We start from the raw sequence: 19,511 nt of genomic DNA, 5'->3' as shown, positions 1-19,511 counted from the left end.
CAAGTATAAACACCATGGGACCACGCAGCCATCATACCGCTCAGGAAGGAGATGCGTTCTGTCTCCTATAGATTAACGTACTTTGGTGCGAAAAGTACAAATCAATCCCAGAACAACAGTAAAGGAACTTGTGAAGATGCTGGACGAAACAGGCACAAAGGTATCTATATCCACAGTAAAACAAGTCTTATATCGACATAACCTGAAAGGCCGCTGAGCAAGGAAGAAGCCACTGCTCCAAAACTGCCATAAAAAAGCCAGACTACGGTTTGCAACTGCACATGGGGACAAAGATCGTACTTTCTGGAGAAATGTCCTCTGGTCTGATGAAACAAAAATATAACTGTTTGGCCATAATTACCATCGTTATGTTTGGAGGAAAAAGGGGAACGCTTGCAAGCCGAAGAACACCATCCCAGCATCATGCTGTGGGGGTGCTTTGCTGCAGGAGGGACTGGTGTACTTCACAAAATAGATGGTATCATGAGGAAGGACAATGATGTGGAAATATTGAAGCAACATCTCAAGACATCAGTCAGGAAGTTAAAGCTTGGTCGCAAATGGGTCTTCCAAATGGACAATGACCCCAAGCAGACTTCCAAAGTTGTGGCAAAATGGCTTAAGGACATCAAAGTCAAGGTATTGGAGTGGCCATCACAAAGCCCTGACCTCAATCCTATAGAACATTTGTGGGAAGAACTGAAAAAGCGTGTGCGAGCAAGGAGGCCTACAAACCTGACTCAGTTACACCAGCTCTGTCAGGAGGAATGGGCCAAAATTCACCCAACTTATTGTGGGAAGCTTGTGGAAGGCTACCCGAAATGTTTGACCCAAAAACAATTTAAAGGCAATGCTACCAAATACTAATTGAGTGTATGTAAACTTCTGACCCACTGGGAATGTGATGAAAGAAATAAAAGCTGAAATAAATCATTCTCCCTACTATTATTCTGACATTTCATATTCTTAAAATAAAGTGGTGATCCTAACTGACCTAAGACAGGGAATTTTTACTAGGATTAAATGTCAAGAATTGTGAAAACTGAGTTTAAATGTATTTGGCTAAGGTGTATGTAAACTTCCGACTTCAACTGTATACTTCCCTATTCATTCATTACTGCTGCAGCGCTTGTTGTAGCGCTGAGTGGAAATAGGAAGAACGTGCATTTTATTGCTTATAAAAGTGCTGAATACAAAGTGTTGACAGGTGAATAAGAACTTAAACATAAACTCACTCATAAAAACAGCATCTCTTTGCTGTATTCGTTGACAGTCTCTCTCTAGCCATGGTTTTAAACGTTTTGAAATCTCACAGTATCAACATTGCTGTAACTTTATTTTATGCCTGCTACATTACCGCAGACACTGTCATCTGAGCCATATGATTGGCCAGCGGTAGGCTATAGTGTACTTCATTTGCTCTCTGGGCCCAACGGGAAGGCAGAGTTTGTGCCTTCAGACACATGAAATGGTTAAAAATGGCAACAGTTCACCTACGCGCAGGGCAGCTGAATCAGGTGCACCAACCGCCAACAGCCCGAGACCAAAAAAAAAAAAATAGGAACACAAGGCTTTGTCGTTGGGTTTTTAACAGAAATGTTTGGCAATCGACTAGGAATGCCTTGGTGACCACTGCTCTAGAAAGTTGAGTGAAGTTCAATCTCGTGCTTCTCTCTGTGGCTGATATTTCTGCGCAGTTTAGAGGGAACATTGCTTGTACTTCTTCTTCTTTGATGAGGTTTAACGGCGGTTGGCATCCAATAAATGTTGCATTATCTCCACCTGCTAGACTGGAGTAGAACTCCCTTATACTTTGTTTAAAAAATACAAAATACAACAAATACCCTACCATCTAATACTACACTCACAAAATAATAAATATATATATATAATAACTACCATACTCCACTCTTTAAATCTATTTATTCCTACTTCAGGCCAACAGCCTGAAGGGATGGGACACCACCACTTAACACACCCTGTAACTCTTCTGATGTCAAGTCTCGGACACCCAAATACCTCTCTACAGCTGCCACCACAACCTTTATTTTCTGCGACTTACGTTCCATCCCTGCAGTACAGTTGATAACCATTGCTATAAATGCCAAAAATCCAATCTTACTGAAACATTCATTTATCACTTGTTGGTTTATCCCTCTGTACTGGTACAGATCTACTACTCACACCACTCCTCTCAGGATCCCTCCCCCTTAACCCATCTTCCTCTACTTTCTTCACTGCCTCAGCATATGACAACTTCTGCACTACTCTAACCCTGGAAACCTCAACCTGCCTCTCTCGCACCGGACATTTCAGATCCCCAGCCCCATGGGCACCCCTACAATTAACACACACCACTACTTTCCCCAATGCTACACATTCCTTTGTCTCATGCCCTTCTGCACACTTCTCACACCTAGGATCTTCCCTCCTATATACTGCTGCCACATGCCCATAAGCTTGACACCTGTAACAACGTAATGTATTCTGTACAAAAGCTCATACCGGATAACTTATATATCCTAACATCACTTTGTCGGGCAAAGACTCAACATCAAAACTCAAAATAATAGACAATGACTCTTCTGTTTCTCCACTCACGCCACCCTGTCTGTGTCGTACCAAACGACGAGCATCACAAACACTGGGAATCTTCCCCTTCAGTTGGTCAGCTTTCACAGTAATCACACCTTTCAATGGCACCCTTTTCTTAAGAGCAAAACAATTCACATCTCTTGCCACCATTCATTTAACATGGAGCGCCTGCTCCCTCTGACCAGCAGAAACACAAACCATTATCACTAGACCACTTCTGGTTACCCTCACCGATTCCACAGCACCCAACTCTGTTTTCACCCACCCTGAAACCACAAATGGATCAGCCAAAAGGCAAGGGTCCAATTTTTCCAAAAACTTCACTCCTACTGTCACAGACTCATCTTTATCCAGACCGTCGGTGCAAACCTCGGGCTCCGAGAACTTCACCACACCTACCACCTCCGATACTTCGCCCTCATTCACTTCCATTTCTCCTCCTGTCTTCAACTCACTCTGTTTACACTTTCTCTACCATTCTTCTTTAACAAACCATCTCCCTTTTTCACGCCATTTTTAACTGGCTCAAGCTCACCCTCTTCCTCCCTCTCTCTCTTAGACCTCCTCTGCCTCTCTATTTCCCTCCATTCCTCCTCCGTATTCCAAGTATAAGTCTCCTTATGATAGTACTGCACTTCTCCTGACATACATCTAGTTCTTGCCTTGTCTGGGGAAGACATTTCTCCTCCAACTCCCCTTCTCTTCCAATTCCCCCACGTCCAATACGATAATTTGTACTGATTTCTTCGTTATGTAGACCCTCAAACACTGAAGTCAGACATGTTTGTTTTCCCATAATCCTCCTCTGCAGTGCCCGCCTCATTTGAGAGTTATCGTCTCTTCTAATTAAAAGTAAAGCAATTCAGTTGTCAGTGAGTAGTAATGGAAATTCATATGCTAAATAAAGTCCCCCAGCCCACCACACCCAAAAGGTAATATGATGGAAATGGATGTCCCTATACATTAAACCAAGCACCTTCTGATTGATGTTAAATACTAGGAGAGAAGGTGCTCATGTCATTAAGAGCAAAGGACTACGGAAGGGTGTTGCATATAGGGCTTAGGGCAAAGAACCCAGGGAGGTATGAAGGGAAGTGGTCCCTATGGAGAAGACTAGGCAGATAGATAAAGGGGTTACATTCGGAATTCAGGTGGGGGAGCCTTATTTGGGGGTTAGGAGTAGGATTAGGGTTGAGTCAGGATTTAACATAACTGTGGACATGAAGCTAGCGTTAGGGTTAGATGTGTGTGGTCTGTGATAACTCTATATATATATATATTTTTTTTTTTTAATAATGAATTGTTTTCATGACACTCACTCACCCCTGTCGCAGAGTTACCCAACAGTTGCCACATATTTGCATGACAAGTTACAACATATTTGCAGTAGATAACATGCAATTATGTATGCATGATGCATCAATATATATATCCTGAGTGCTATAAAAATGGTATGTACTTCATGTAGAGGTGTCACTGAAGTAGTTCCAACCCTGACTATGAATGTCTGAATCATGTATGTAAGCACTTTACTGTAATTGTGCCCTGTGTGATGAAGATCCAACCTTTCATCCATATGTGTAGGCCTACTGTCAGCTCAAAGGCAATAATTAGTTGACAGGTAAATACTGAATAAAGCAAAAGGACAGACAGATTTCCCATAGGAGGAGCTTCTGGCAAATAAAGACAGTATGTAATTTGCCTGCTGCTTGCCTGCTTTGCTCCACCTTGTTAGAGTTTTCCTTTCAGGGCGAATGGCTTTAAGAAGGCAATACATTCCCTACCTAGGGTGTTCGTTAATTGAGGAAAGAATCCTCCATCTTCTACTGTTGGCCTCCAAATTAGTGTTTTTAAGCAGAAAATCTATAAAGCGGGTACAATGTAGTCTTCATTCCCTCCCTGCTCTCCTGTTTATGTCCTCACTCATCCGTTACAACTCTCTCTCCATCTTTTCACTGTGCCCATTTTCCTCCGGAACTGCTCTGATGCTTGCACACCAACAAACAAAAACATACATTTATGGGGCATGCAGAAGCATACAGACAAATACAAACATGAATGCACAGACATGCACACATACGCACACTCTCTCTCTCATCAAACCTTTGGGTGAAGTTGGGTGAAGCACTTGTTTCCACTCCCGTCCTATTGCTCACTGTTGATAGAACTGAAAGATTGTCTGAGAATGACCATGGAAGTTCTAGAAGGTCAGTGATGCTGACAAGAGATGAAAGAGTAAGTCTGGGTAGTTTGATCTCAAGGCCAGACAGGTGACTAAAACTGACCATTCGCCACACCTTTCTATTCATCACGGTTTCTTTCTAAGCAATATATTCAACTGCCCTTGGTAAGTCAAAATAAAATGTGGGTAGTTCTTCAATGTCTTATCAAGGGATTAAGTCAACTATATAAGCGATATTTCTCCCTCTCTGGCACCTCTTGGTCATAGTAAGTCTAATGACTGAGCCATTTTGCACATCGGCCAACATATTGCAAAGCGTGAAACAAATTCTGAGCAACACTTATCTATACAGTGGATATAAAAAGTCTACACACCCCTGTTAAAATGCCAGGTTTTTGTGATGTAAAAGAATGAGACAAAGATAAATCATGTCAGAACTTTTTCCACCTTTAATGTGACCTATAACATGAACAATTCAATTGAAAAACAAACTGAAATCTTTGAGGGGGAAAAATAAATAACTCACAATAACCTGGTTGCATAAGTGTGCACACCCTTAAACTAATACTTTGTTGAAGCACCTTTTGATTTTATTACAGCACTCAGTCTTTTTGGGTTAGAGTCTATTAGCATGGCACATCTTGACCTGGCAATATTTGCCCACTCTTCTTTGCAAAAGTGCTCCAAATCTGTCAGATTGCGACGACATCTCCTGTGCACAGCCCTCTTCAGATCACCCCAGATATGTTCAATTGGATTCAGGTCTGGGCTCTGGCTGGGCCATTCCAAAACGTTAATCTTATTCTGGTGAAGCCATGCTTTTGTGGATTTGGATGCGTGCTTTGGGTCGTTGTCGTGCTGAAAGGTGAACTCCCTCTTCATCTTCAGCTTTCTAACGGACGCCTGAAGGTTTTGTGCCAAAATTGCCTGGTATTTGGAACTGTTCATAATTCCCTCCACCCTGACTAAGGCCCCGGTTCCAGCTGAATAAAAAACAGCCCCAAACATGATGCTGCCACCACCATGCTTCACTGTGGGTATGGTGTTCTTTGGGTGATGTGCATTGTTGTTTTTGCGCCAAACATACCTTTTGAATTATGGCCAAAAAGTTCAACCTTGGTTTCATCAGACCATAAGACATTTTCCCACGTGCTTTTGGGGGACTTTATGTTTGTTTTTGCAAACTTCAGCCGGGCTTGGATGTTTTTCTTTGTCTTGCCACCCTACCCCATAGCCCATTCATATGAAGAATACGGGAGATTGTTGTCACATGTAGCACACAGCCAGTACTTGCCAGAAATTCCTGCAGTTCCTTTAATGTTGCTGTAGGCCTCTTGGAAGCCTCCCTGACCAGTTTTCTTCTCGTCTTTTCATACATTTTGGAGGGACGTCCAGTTCTTGGTAATGTCTCTGTTGTGCCATATTTTCTCCACTTGATGATGACTGTCTTCACTGTGTTCCATGGTATATGTAATGCTTTGGAAATTATTTTGTACCCTTATCCTGACTGATATCTTTCAACAATGAGATCCCTCTGATGCTTTGGAAGCTCTCTGCAGACCATGGCTTTTGCTCTGAGATGCAACTAAGAAAATGTCAGGAAAATCCTACTAGAACAGCTGAACTTTATTTGTGATTAATCAGAGTCACTTTAAATGATGGCAGGTGTGTAACGACTTCTATTTAACATGAGTTTGAATGTGATTGGTTAATTCTGAACACAGCCACATCCCCAGTTATAAGAGGGTGTGCACACTTATGCAACCAGGTTATTGTAAGGTTTTCATTTTTCATTTTTCCCCGTCAAAGATTTCAGTTTGTTTTTCAATTGAATTGTTCACGTTATAGGTCACATTAACAGTGGAAAAAGTTCTGACATGATTTATCTTTGTCTCATTCTTTTACATCACAAAAACCTGGCATTTTAACAGGGGTGTGTAGACTTTTTATCTCCACTGTATGTGCTACAAATAAGTTATGCCTTTGAGTAGACCTAGTAACTATACTGAACAAAAAGATAAATGCAACACGTAAAGTGGTTGTTGGTTTCATGAGCTGAAAGAAAAGATCCCAGAAATGTTCCATGCGCACAAAAAGCTTATTTCTTTGGAATTTTGTGCACAAATTTGTTTACATCCCTGTTGGTGAACATTTCTCCTTTGGCAAGATAATCCATCCACCTGACAGGTGTGGCATATTAAGAAGCTGATTAAACAGCATGATCATTACACAGGTGCACCTTGTGCTGGGGACAATAAAAGGACACTCTAAAATATGCAGTTTTGTCACACAACACAATACCACAGATGTCTCAAGTTTTGAGGGCGCATGCAATTGGCATGCTGACTGCAGGAATGTCCACCAGAGCTGTTGCCAGAGAATTGAATGTTAATTTCTCGTTTTAGAGAATTTGGCAGTACGTCCAACCGGCCTCACAACCGCAGACCACGTGTAACCATGCCAGCCCAGGACCTCCACATCCGGCTTCTTCACCTGTGGGATCGTCTGAGACCAGCTACCCGGACAGCTGATGAAACTGAGGAGTAATTCTGTCTGTAATAAAGACCTTTTGTAGGGAAAAACGTATTCTGATTGGCTGGGCCTGGCTCTCATATGGGTGGGCCTATGGCTGCGCCCCTTCCCAGTCATATGAAATCCATAGATTAGGGCCCAATTAATTCCTTTCAATTGACTGATTTCCTTTTTGAGCTGTAACTCAGTAAAATCGTTGAAATTGTTGCATGTTGCGTTAATATTTTTGTTCCGTATAGATTGTATTTATTCAAGTGTAGAGGTTTGTGTTTATTGTTTTTCAACATATTTTAATTAGTTTGTACAATACATGAAAAAATCTCCTGCAAAAAAGACAAATTATGCTTCTTCTGTTGTTAATGTTGACCTGGCACTGACAGTATAAAGGTGACTTAGAAAACCTGAAATTAAAATGAAGAGCGGACTGCACCGCATGGAGCGTGGGTGACATCTAGTGGCCAAGATATTTTCAACTGGTATGCAAATTGTTGGATTTGCGCAGCCGCAGTTTGATACTCCCCGAATCGTCTAACCAGGAAATACATCACGGAAGTCGCTAGCTGACACTACGCTTTTAGCTAAAATAGACATGATATTGCGATTTCGAGAGGCAAACTGAGAAGCAGAATTCGGGGATTTTATATTGCACAAAATATGTACTAATAGACATTGCATTTGATAGGTAAAAGAGATGAGGAGACGTACACTGTGATCAACGATAGCTAGCCTAGCACCTGCCGACAGCTGTGACCACAATGTCCAGTCCACAAGCTACACTAACGTTACAGTATGAGAAATGCATCAACCGACGTTAATCTTCTTTAGCTAAATTCTCTTTCGGCTTTGCATCAGTTCTCGCTCCTCGGTTTAGAGGAGGATAGCGTCGCTACAGTATCTGCCTTGCACATTTCGTACTTGAAGGACTATACTCAATCGGCAGCATGTTTCAGAAGACCTCTTTCACGACGCTCATAGTCGGGGTGTTTGTTGTGTATGTTTTGCATACTTGCTGGGTGATGTATGGCATCGTTTACACCAAGCCTTGTGAGAACCCCAAATTCGAAAACTGCCTCAACCCTTATCTGGCAGGAAAACCACGACTCCAGGTTGGTATGCATCATTGAAGCTAGCTAGATGGAATGCAAACTTAGTCAGCCAGCCGTTTTGCAATAGCTAAGTGTGTGAACGTTTGCTGTGTTGTTGGTTTTTCCTCCATTTTCAGCTGAGTATCTACACTGCTTTACGACCCAATGCTGATGGTGGACACACCCTCATTCACAAGGAGGAGGACTTTGATGTGGAGTCCAAGTTTGAAAGGTGCAACTTTTCTTACAGTGACAGGATATGGCTGTATATATGTCCGTTGTAATAAGCAGGATGATCACCTATGGAAACTTTGTGGTAGACACAGTGATCTCTGGGTAGTTGCAGGATTACTTGGACTTCATATAAGCAAGTCATCCAAAACGGCTGCCCAAATTCATTGTAGATGGTTAAATGTTAACGTTGAACAAACAGTCAATAGACTATTTCAACCTGCGAAGTTGTACCTCTCCCTGCTATATCTATTTATCCCTTTTCCTAAAGGATTGTGAATGTGTCCCTCCCGAAGAAGACCCGTAAGAATGGGACGTTGTATGCCATGGTGTTTGTACACCAGGCAGGCATGTCTCCGTGGCAGGACCCCAGGCAGGTGCACCTGGTGACCCAGCTCATCACCTACATGATACCCAAACCACTGGAGGTCAGCCTGATCTCAGGGGAGGAAGCACCAAAGGTCAGACTACTATTACACCACACAATGGCTGCGTTCCCTAAATAGTGCACCATGGGCTCTGGTCAAAAGTAGTGCACTCTAAGCAAATAGGTTGCTATTTGGGATGCAGACAGCATGTACAAGAGCCATGGAAAAGCTCCAAAGCAAGTCACTCGTTGGTATCTATTTAAAAGCCTTCATTGTTAAGGTATGTCCATACACACACGGTGGCTTGCCTTGGAATCAACCATCCTGAATGGTCCCTCTGTAGCATGTTTGTCTACATAAAAATGTGTTACATTGGAATATCCTTCACATTGGAATGCATTTCTGTGGGGTACGTCTTTCAAACTGTCTTGCTGATTTTATTGTTTTGACCACTGCCCTTTTCTGCATTTTTCATTAGTGTTGTTTTGTTATTCACTTGTCCTTTTCTCTGATCTGTTGTTGTCATTGTGCCCAGTGCAGCCAGAGCAGCAGAAACGGAAGACTACTACTGGAGGTGACTCTGCAGTGGACCGGCCCGTGTCTCACTGGCGCTCACGTCTCACACTCAATGTGGTGTCAGAAGACTTTGTCTTCGACAGGGACTTCCTGCCCAGTGACGTGCACCGCTACCTGAAAGTGTAAGCACACGCTTTGCACAGCACTTAGCACTCATGATACAATCTAGCCCTTGACCATGACTCAGTTCCTTTACATTACACATACAAGTAATTGCCGTCTTCTCAAGGGGAAGGGGTTTGTTAAGATCCCTGACGCTCGGTCTGAACATTAACATGCATCGCTTGCGGTACAGTTTTGGAAGCATAAGGACCTTATCTTTCATATCAGCAAGAAATAATAAAACATTTAAAAAAAAAAAAGGTTTAATTGATACACACATTGATAGGGTTAGTGTTTCCACATGGCCATATCATATCTCCATGTTATAGCTCTTCTTTACGGAAAATAGACTAGAGGCGACCACCTGTGTTAATTATCTATCTAGCATGCACTGAAGACCTGTGTGTAAGCGTAACTCAGGAAGTGTAGCGGAAGTGTAGTTTCGTCGGATGGAGCTGCATAGCTGTATGGATCTGTGCAAAACTGCTACAGTAAGTATATCTTTTTTATTTTAAGGATTATTTTTTCGCTAATGAAAGATAAGGGCCATATGTTTTGAAAAGCCGTATCGCAAGTGATTATTATTGAAGTTTCTAAATGTTAAAACACAGCGTTGGGATTGTAGTTCATGATGCAGTCGTGGGCAAAGCTAATGGCTGAGAACTGTAGGGAGAAGGCAGAATGCCACCTAGAGTTTGAGAGAGCTAGATACAATCCAGAATTGAAATTCATCATACACTTACAAATAGACACCTGGCACTAATATACAATACACAATACAAAAATGTAAACTTCAAGTTCCAAAGCCTTTATTAGAAACTGGGTGGTTCCAGCCCTGAATGCTGATTGACTGACAGCCGTGGTATATGAGACGGTATATCATTGATGGATTTTCCTTGATTGTTGTACTGTGTTCAAGATTTCAAAATGGAAAAAAGATGGTGTACCTTCCACTGCTGTTTGTGGATGAGCTGAGCAACCGAGTGAAGGACTTGATGGAGATCAACAGCACCAGCATTGAACTTCCTCTCACTATCTCCTATGACACCATCTCCCTCGGGAAACTCCGCTTCTGGATTCACATGCAAGATGCCGTCTACTCCCTGCAACAATTCGGTGAGTAGTACCATGGAAATATAATTCTATGGGTGACATTTTCGTAGTGCAAAAGAATTGTGCAAAGTGCAAAAACTACAATAAACCTCATCATAATCTCGCAATGAGATTTAATTGGTTTGTTTGTTGTGATTTCAGGCTTCACTGAGAAAGACGCGGATGAAATCAAGGGCATATTCGTGGACACCAACCTGTACCTCTTAGCCCTTACCTTCTTTGTAGCTGCCTTTCATGTAAGACTAAAGTCTAACTGTTCCATATAGATTAAGTGACATTCATCTTTAATGGATGATTCTGACTCACAGGCCTAAATCAGGGATGGACAACTTTGATGGGGGTGGGGGCCACAAAAAATCTGAAATCATCATGCGGGTCTGCCGGCCCTAGCAAATGTTGTTGCCACAAGAGAAAAACTTATGATGCACAACCACATTTTGAAATAGCACCTTGTGTATTCTAATTCTCAATAGTAAATTGAGACCCCGACTGATTTCCTACAAATATTTCCTTTGCAGCTCCTCTTTGATTTCCTGGCCTTTAAAAATGACATCAGCTTCTGGAAGCAGAAGAAAAGCATGGTGGGGATGTCCAGCAAAGCAGGTGGGTTGATTTCTCACTAGGATGCTGTTAGGCAGGGTCGGGGTCAATTCCAATTGAAGTTAATCAATTCAGGAAGTAAATCGAATTTAGAAGTAAAAAAAATAAATAGCTTCTCCTTTTCAGTTTATTGATAAATGATTGAAAATAAATGCTATTCTTTTTCAATTATTTAATTGGAATTTCAGTTTACTTCTTGAATTGACTGACTTCAACTCAAATTGAGCCCAACCATGGCTGTTTTGGATGGATGGTCTTCTCTCTGTGTGCCCTGGTTTGTCATCCAGACAAACTGCAGATACCTGTAGTCACATTGGTGGGTGTGTCTTAGTTCAAATGTCTTAGTTTGCTGATGTGCCATATGATATGCGTTTGGTTCTATAACTGATTGTAACTGACAGCTAAAGTTGTGTTTAAGGCTATAATCCAAATGGTCACCAATATGAACTTGTATTGCTCTCTCACGTTAAACCACAAATACAACCGACGTTGTGGCTATTCAGTGGAGTTGAATATAACATATATGCCTTTGTGTGTGGGATGATATGCAATTAAGCAATAAGGCCAGAGGAGGTGTGGTATATGGCCAATATACCACGGCTAAGGACTGTTCTTTGCACGACGCAACGCGGAGTGCCTGGACACAACCCTTAGCCGTGGAATATTGGCCATATATCACAAACCCCCGAGGTGCCTTATTGCTATTATAAACTGGTTACCAATGTAATTAGAGCAGTAAAAATAAATGTTTTGTCATACCCATGGTATACGGTCTGATATACCATGGCTGTCAGCCAATCAGCATTCAGGGCTCGAACCACCCAGTTTATAATTGTGTATATAACCAATGGTTGACTATTCTTCTTAGGCCTGTTTATGTTATGTTCCTTTTCCAGTACTGTGGAGGTGTTTCAGCACCATTGTGATTTTCATGTACCTGTTTGATGAGCAGACCAGCCTGCTGGTCCTCATTCCTGCTGGAATAGGCTCCCTGATCGAGGTACGTCCCCGCACATGCTGTCAGTGGCTGTGTCCCAATTGGCACCCTATTCCCTATGTAGTGCACTGCTTTTGACCAGGGTTATGTCCCAATTAACTCTCCTTCCTCCCAAAGTGTGCACTTGTTCACTAATTCACTTATTTGGAAGGAAATTACAAGTATAAGATACAGTGAGCTCCATAATTCATTGGACAGTGACCATTTTTTTGTTATTTTGGTTCTGTACTCTAGCACTTTGAGTTTGAAAAGATACAATGACAATGAGGGTGAAGTGCAGACTGTCAGCTTTAATTTGAGGGTATTTTCATACATATCGGATGAACTGTTTAGAAATTATAGAAGCTTTTGTACATGGTCCCCCCATTTTCGGGCATAAAAAAACATTGGACAGTTTAACATAATGTAGAATAAAGTAATCATTGTTAATATTTGGTCGCATATCCTTTGCATGCAATGACTGCTTGAAGTCTGCGATGCATCGATATCACCAGATGCTGGGTATCTTCCCTGGTGATGTTCTGCCAGGCCTGTACTGCAGCCATCTTCAGTTCCTGCTTGTTTTGGGGACTTATTGCCTTCAGTCTCCTCTTCAGCATGTAAAATGCATGTTCAATTGGATTCAGATCCGGTGATTGACTCGGCCAGTCAAGGATTTTCCACTTTTTGGCCATCAAAAACCCATTTGTTGCTCTAGCAGTATGTTTAGGGTCATTGTCTTGTTGCATGATGAAGTGCCGTCCAATGAGTGTGGAGGCATTTGGTTTTATCTGAGCAGATAAAATATTTCTGTAGACTTCAGAATTCATTGTTCAACTTCTGTCTGCAGTCACATCATCGATGAAGACAAGTGAGCCTGTTCCACTGGCAGCCATACAGGCCCAAGCCATAACACCCCCTCCACCATGTTTCACGGAGGAGGTGGTATGCTTTGGATCATGGGCATTTCTTTTTTTTCTCCACACTTTCCTCTTTCCATCACTCTGGTACATGTTAATCTTTGTCTCATCTGTCCACAATACTTTTTTCCAGAACTCTTGGGGCTCTTTTAGGTGCTTTTTAGCAAACTGTAATCTCGCCTTTCTGTTCTTCAGGCTTATCAGTGGTTTGCATCTTGTAGTGTACCCTCTGTAGTGCTGCTGGTGTAGTCTTCTACGTATGGTAGACTTTGACACATCTACACCTGCATCCAGGAGAGTGTTTTTGATCTGTTGGGCTGTTGTCAGGGGGGTTTTCTTCACCATAGAGAGTATTCTCCGGTCATCCACTACAGTGGTCTTCCTCGGTCTACTGGGTCTTTTGACATAATTGAGTTCACTGGTTGTTTTTTTCTTGTTAATGATGAACCAAACTGTTGACTTGGGCATGGCCAGGGTTTTTGCAATGTTCCTGATTGATTGATTTTCATTTCTGAGCCTTATGACGGCCAGCTTCATTTCCATCGACACTGCTGTCTTCCTCATGTTGTCACACCCCAACAACAATCTCCAAAGGCAATAGCAAAGTCTAGAATCAATACTATTCATCAACAGCTCTCCTGCATTCACTAACGACACAAATGAATACACCTGCCTAACGACACACATCTGTGAAGCCAATTTAACAAATACTTGTAGTACCTTAAAATGGGGGGACCATGTACAAAAGGTGCTGTAATCTCTAAACTATTCATCCGATATTTTGTTGCACTTCACCCTATTGTCATTGTATCCTTCAAACTCAAAGTGCTAGAGTACAACCAAAATAACAAAAATTCTTCCTTATGGAGCTCACTGTATATGGTGGAAACTCCACTAGTAGATGCCTCCATCAATCCAAGGCTTTTAGATTTGTGGGAAGTAGTGAACGAGTGCACACTTCAGGAGATACTGTATTATTGGAACGCACATCAGGGCTCTGGTCAAAAGTAGTCTGCTACATAGGGAATAGGGTGCCATTTTTAACACAGACAGTGTTTCCCTAAATTCTTCTCCATTTGCACAGTTACTGTTGTTCATGTTAGTATAATATCTGACCCAATTGGATTTTGCCAGGCATTTACTTTTCTCAGATTGAGTCTATTTTCTTTTTCTGTTTGCTGCATTTAGTGTACTATTCAGTGATTTCTGTTTGCTGCATTTAGTGTACTATTCAGTGATTTCTGTTTGCTGCATTTAGTGTACTATTCAGTGATTTCTGTTTGCTGCATTTAGTGTACTATTCAGTGATTTCTGTTTGCTGCATTTAGTGTACTATTCAGTGATTTCTGTTTGCTGCATTTAGTGTACTATTCAGTGATTTCTGTTTGCTGCATTTAGTGTACTATTCAGTGATTATCAATGTTTTCCTCCTTTTGTAGGTTTGGTAATCCCATCATCCGATGTCCTGGCTTCTCTAATCCGCTATGTTTTAGATCCTTTTAGATTATTGTGTCCTTGTAGATTATTGCACAATGTCCTTCCGTGACTCGTAAATCACTCCTGACTGGTTTCTGTCCCTCTACAGGTGTGGAAGGTGAAGAAAGCCTTTAAGATACAGATTATCTGGAAGGGTGTAAGACCAACGTTCACAGTAAGTCTGGTTTGTTTGTAAAGATATGTTTTTCAGAGTTCATTTGCTCACGATTACATTTGTTTTATGTTAGTTCTATATGCATATCAAGTGTTTGTCTCACCACAGTTTGGGAAATCTGACGAATCAGAGAGAAGGACTGAAGAGTATGATACTCTGGTGAGACTTGCCATATATCCTTTTTTGTCCATAAAAAACCACCAAACAGAGTAATTGTTCCTTTCTCCTCAATTTGTATACAGTAGTATTGTCATAAATTGGATCCATTTGATTTTCCTTGCAATGTTCTTCTCTTCCCAGGCAATGAAGTACCTGTCGTATTTACTCTACCCACTGTGTATTGGAGGAGCTGTTTATGCCTTAGTTTTTTTGAGATACAAAGGGTAGGCTATAACTTTATTGTCTGAATATTAACAGTTGGATCTACTACAGCAGGGATCATCGACTAGATTCAGCCGCGGGCCGATTTTTTAAACTTGAGTGGATGGTCGGGGGGCCGGAACATAATTACAAAAAATGTGTAGACTGCAAATTAACTGCAAGAAGCCGAAACAGATATAATGTTTGACTAAAACATAATAATTTCAAACATTGCTTACATTTGTATATGATCACGTGTCTCTCTATTATGCGTGGGAATACTTGGGAAAATATTTCTTAAATTAAAATAACTTGGAGCTGATTTCCTGGTGTTTTTATTATTATTATTATTTTATGTTTTTGCTCAGAAAACTTTTTGGGCAAATAAAACCACCCGCAGGCCAAATTCGGTCCGCGGGCCGCCAGTTGGGGAACCCTGTACTACAGTGATGGGCATACTGTAGTCGTTTTTTGGGGAGGGGGCAATTATTATTTTGGATTAAAACCAACCCCAGGCTACACTTGAACATCTGATACCTGATAGAAAGTATGTGGACATTTTAATGGACCTATATATTTTGAAATAACTGCCCTTTTTTATGGCCTGCAAATTGATTTTGACGAACAAATCGGTCCAAAAAAAAGAATCGTCCCTCGGTTGCATTTAGAAATCCTAATCTGAGCCTCTAAATGTTGCCCTCACCTGGTCTACTACACGGTGTGTGTGTTTTGAATGTGTAATAATGTCTCCTCTGCTTTCTGTTTGACAGTTGGTACTCCTGGATCATCAACAGTTTAGTGAATGGTAAGGTTATTGATCTTATCCTGAGGCCAGTATGATTTGCCTTAATTAACTTTTTCCACTGGGGCTTCCATACATAAAAATCTATACACGCATATATTATTATTATTATTATTATTAATATTATTATATTACTTTTGAAAGCTAGATTTATTGACTTTGATGGTTCCTTTTTTGACAGGAGTATATGCTTTTGGATTCCTCTTTATGCTACCTCAACTCTTTGTTAACTACAAGGTCAGAGTCGTTATACTAAGTACTAGTGCACATGTCTTCTGTTATATTATTCATGAGGGTAATGGCCAGATGCTGGTGTCCATATCGATAATTCTCTTGTTTCAACAGTTTAAGTCCGTGGCACATCTACCCTGGAAAGCATTCATGTATAAAGTGAGTGGATATTATATGTATTTGAGAGATTGTCGGGTTTTACACTAGATGTTAGATGTCTCGGAAATAGTTTAATCATTTAAAGGACAATTATAGTATGTTTACCGGTATGTGTAGTAATTGTTGCAATGAAACATACATACATCTATCAGAAAATAAAGACATCATAATAATAATAAGTGGATAAGAATGAAACTGAGGGATGTTGATAATAGAAGTTTAGATTTATTGCGTCTCATCTTGTCCATCCCCAGGCGTTCAACACCTTCATCGATGACATATTTGCCTTCATCATCACGATGCCCACCTCCCATCGGCTAGCCTGCTTCAGGGATGATGTGGTCTTCCTCGTCTACTTGTACCAGAGATGGTAAGGCAGACACACACACACTGCAGTTTCCCTAAATTGACTGTTGCAGTTTGTCAAATGAGTCATTTGTAACACTATCTCCAATGCATAACAGAATATCCTCAGATTGACTGTCAATTTGTTTACAACAACCTTTTCCCACCTCTTTTCTCTCCTAAGGCTGTATCCTGTTGATAAGACCAGAATGAATGAATATGGACTGTCTTATGACGAGGAAGAGAAACCCAAAGGGAAAGTCCATGAAGACTAAAACTATAACTGATCACACACGCTGCTCCTGCGAGCCATGTGTAGAAGATGGACCTACACGTCGCTGTGCTGGGATGGGGTACAATGCCAATAAAACGCATTGGTGTTATTTGTCACAAGGTGGATTTTCCCAGTAGGGAAGGTTCAGCTATCCTTACTGCTCTCCTAAGCCCCTCACTTACATGTAGTCACATCCTTGCCAGTCACCACCCACCCAACCTTAAACAGTACCTACCCAGACCATTGAATACTTGAGTGGGCTTTCCTAAGCAATGCGATGAATAGCACCACACTGGTTGAATTAGCCACAGCTGCCACCAGTTGAAGGAGCATGGACCAAGCCATGATTGATGTATAACATGATTGGTGAATATATGTTTGTCTATGGGATAGGACCAACTCAGTCCCCGTCCAGCCTCCACCCCTGCCTGCCTGCACCTGTTTACCCCATCCAACATAAAAACACCTTAACCCTACCTGGCATTTCATGTCATGATGTCATCAGGAGACACACTGACTGATGTCAACAATCTGTTTTGTACACTTGGTCAAAGCGTCCAGAATTCTGAGCTGTGTTTGATCATTCAGAAGAAGATCTCTGCTTTTATGTTTGTATTTGACCTTGTAAAGTATTAGAACATGAAGACCATGAGATGATGGTGCCAAATATGTGCTTTTGAATGCGAAAATGTGTGATGATCAATTTTGTTAATTGTTATTAAAGCATTTGATAATGTTTGATTGTTTTGGTGGAGTTTTTTTTAAATTTGTATTTACAACACATATCACACTAACCAAACAACAAAACATACCACATGTAAACACGACACATTGTTCTCTCTCATCCGTCTAAATCATTTTAAGTCAAAAAGGGACATTTCTATACTTTTCTTTTCATATCACAATGTCATCCTAACCAGAAATCTAAATAAGAATGTTCCATATATACGAGGGCTGCAACGAAATTAAAAAAACAAGAAATGAATAAATAGGTACTTCATATTATGAATAATGACAAAGTTGGAGTCATGATAAAATTGCCAGCAGCTTCTCATGTACATGATTTGTGTGAATTACACATGATTGATTGGTATTATTACATATTATAAATAACATAAAGTCCCCCTGTTTTCCTTTACTCCAAGACAGTAACTTTAAACTTGGCCCATATTTCTTCATATTCCTTTGACTTTCCATTTCCAATAGTTTTCTCAAATTTGACAGTCTTCATTGACAGTTTGAGCCATTCTGCAAATGAGGGCGGCTTATCCTCTTTCCAAGGTCTTAAAATGACCCTTTTAGCAATTAGAGTTAGTGTCCTGAGCATGGAAGCATTTGGTGTATTTTCTGGGAGGTTAATGCCCAGCAAGATAAAGGCTGCATTTGTGTGTAGACAGAATTGTATTTTCCAATATGCTTCCAACTTAGGAGTTTGAGCAAATGTATTAAAGAGACTTCAGGAAAGTGTAGTAAGGATATTTGAGGCAGAAATTCTATTTCCTTTTGTCAGCAATTCAGAATTGATTGTCGTTTTGTCTATAAATTATTTTTACACATTGAAAAAAAACCTGTTCATAGATGAGGAAAACTAAAATGATCTAAGACACATCTGATATGCCGTGGTCTCTCTTTTTTAAAGGGCTTGGCAGACTAATTGATTGAGCCCATAACTGATAAGACAGGCAGTGATTGATAATTTATTCTATATACTATATATATACTAACAATTTTAGGAATGTCTCATGGTCTGAGAAACACCGCTCTAGCTCTGCCACCTTTCACGGATTGAAACACATCCAATGCAAAAAAACAGATATCTCTAGCTTAAACTAACTAATTTATGGTTACTTGAGCATGATGCAAACAATTCACAAAAAGAAACTAAGATGGGCTAAAGTAAATGTTTGAGCACAAAGCATTAACTACAGCATGTGACAGACATGAACCAGTTTATCTGTCTGTCACCTGTCTGTCATCAGTGGGAATCCAGTCCCTTTCTAAGACCTGCACTACCAGCACACACCTCCACCAGCATCAACCTAGGAGGCTAAAATACTATTTATACTTGATCCGAAAATGTGGTCGGAGGCGCTGTATGGATGGTGTGACGCAATTGCGGAGCCTTGGGAGGCAAGCAGAGGCCAAATTGAACTCCGTACCACATCGCTGTGCGCCTCTCAAATGTTTTAACAACGAAGAGGGCTCTGTATAGCTCTACTTTGACATGATTGGTTGACGGTAGGTGAGGGTGGGAGGTCCTGTATAAACACAAACTCACTTCCTTGACAAATTCCTTCACAACAGCTCTGCGCTGCTCCGCGAAGAGCAAACCGTATGTTTGCTCTGACTTCTGCGGAGGCTGCATAGCATTCAATGCAGTATGGCCAATGCAGACGTCGGATTGACCAT

General features: G+C 41.0%; 1 protein-coding gene across 1 annotated transcript; it reads left to right on the top strand.

The window, feature by feature from the left end:
* Nucleotides 1–7,828: 7,828 nt before the first annotated feature.
* clptm1l (CLPTM1 like) lies at nt 7,829–17,838 on the top strand. Its single transcript, XM_041883583.1, has 16 exons — nt 7,829–8,415; nt 8,532–8,626; nt 8,897–9,086; nt 9,534–9,691; nt 10,591–10,787; nt 10,926–11,020; nt 11,303–11,387; nt 12,281–12,384; nt 14,866–14,931; nt 15,040–15,090; nt 15,232–15,314; nt 16,062–16,096; nt 16,275–16,330; nt 16,439–16,483; nt 16,738–16,853; nt 17,013–17,838. The coding sequence occupies exons 1-16, from the start codon at nt 8,251–8,253 to the stop codon at nt 17,101–17,103; spliced, it is 1,632 nt and encodes a 543-aa protein (XP_041739517.1). The 5' UTR covers nt 7,829–8,250; the 3' UTR covers nt 17,104–17,838.
* The last annotated feature ends 1,673 nt before the right edge of the window (nt 17,839–19,511 follow it).

The sequence above is a fragment of the Coregonus clupeaformis genome, chromosome 8 (genome assembly GCF_020615455.1).
Source record: "Coregonus clupeaformis isolate EN_2021a chromosome 8, ASM2061545v1, whole genome shotgun sequence".
Lineage (NCBI taxonomy): Eukaryota > Metazoa > Chordata > Actinopteri > Salmoniformes > Salmonidae > Coregonus > Coregonus clupeaformis.
Note: the sequence above shows the minus strand (reverse complement) of the source record. Positions and strands in the feature narration are given on the sequence as shown.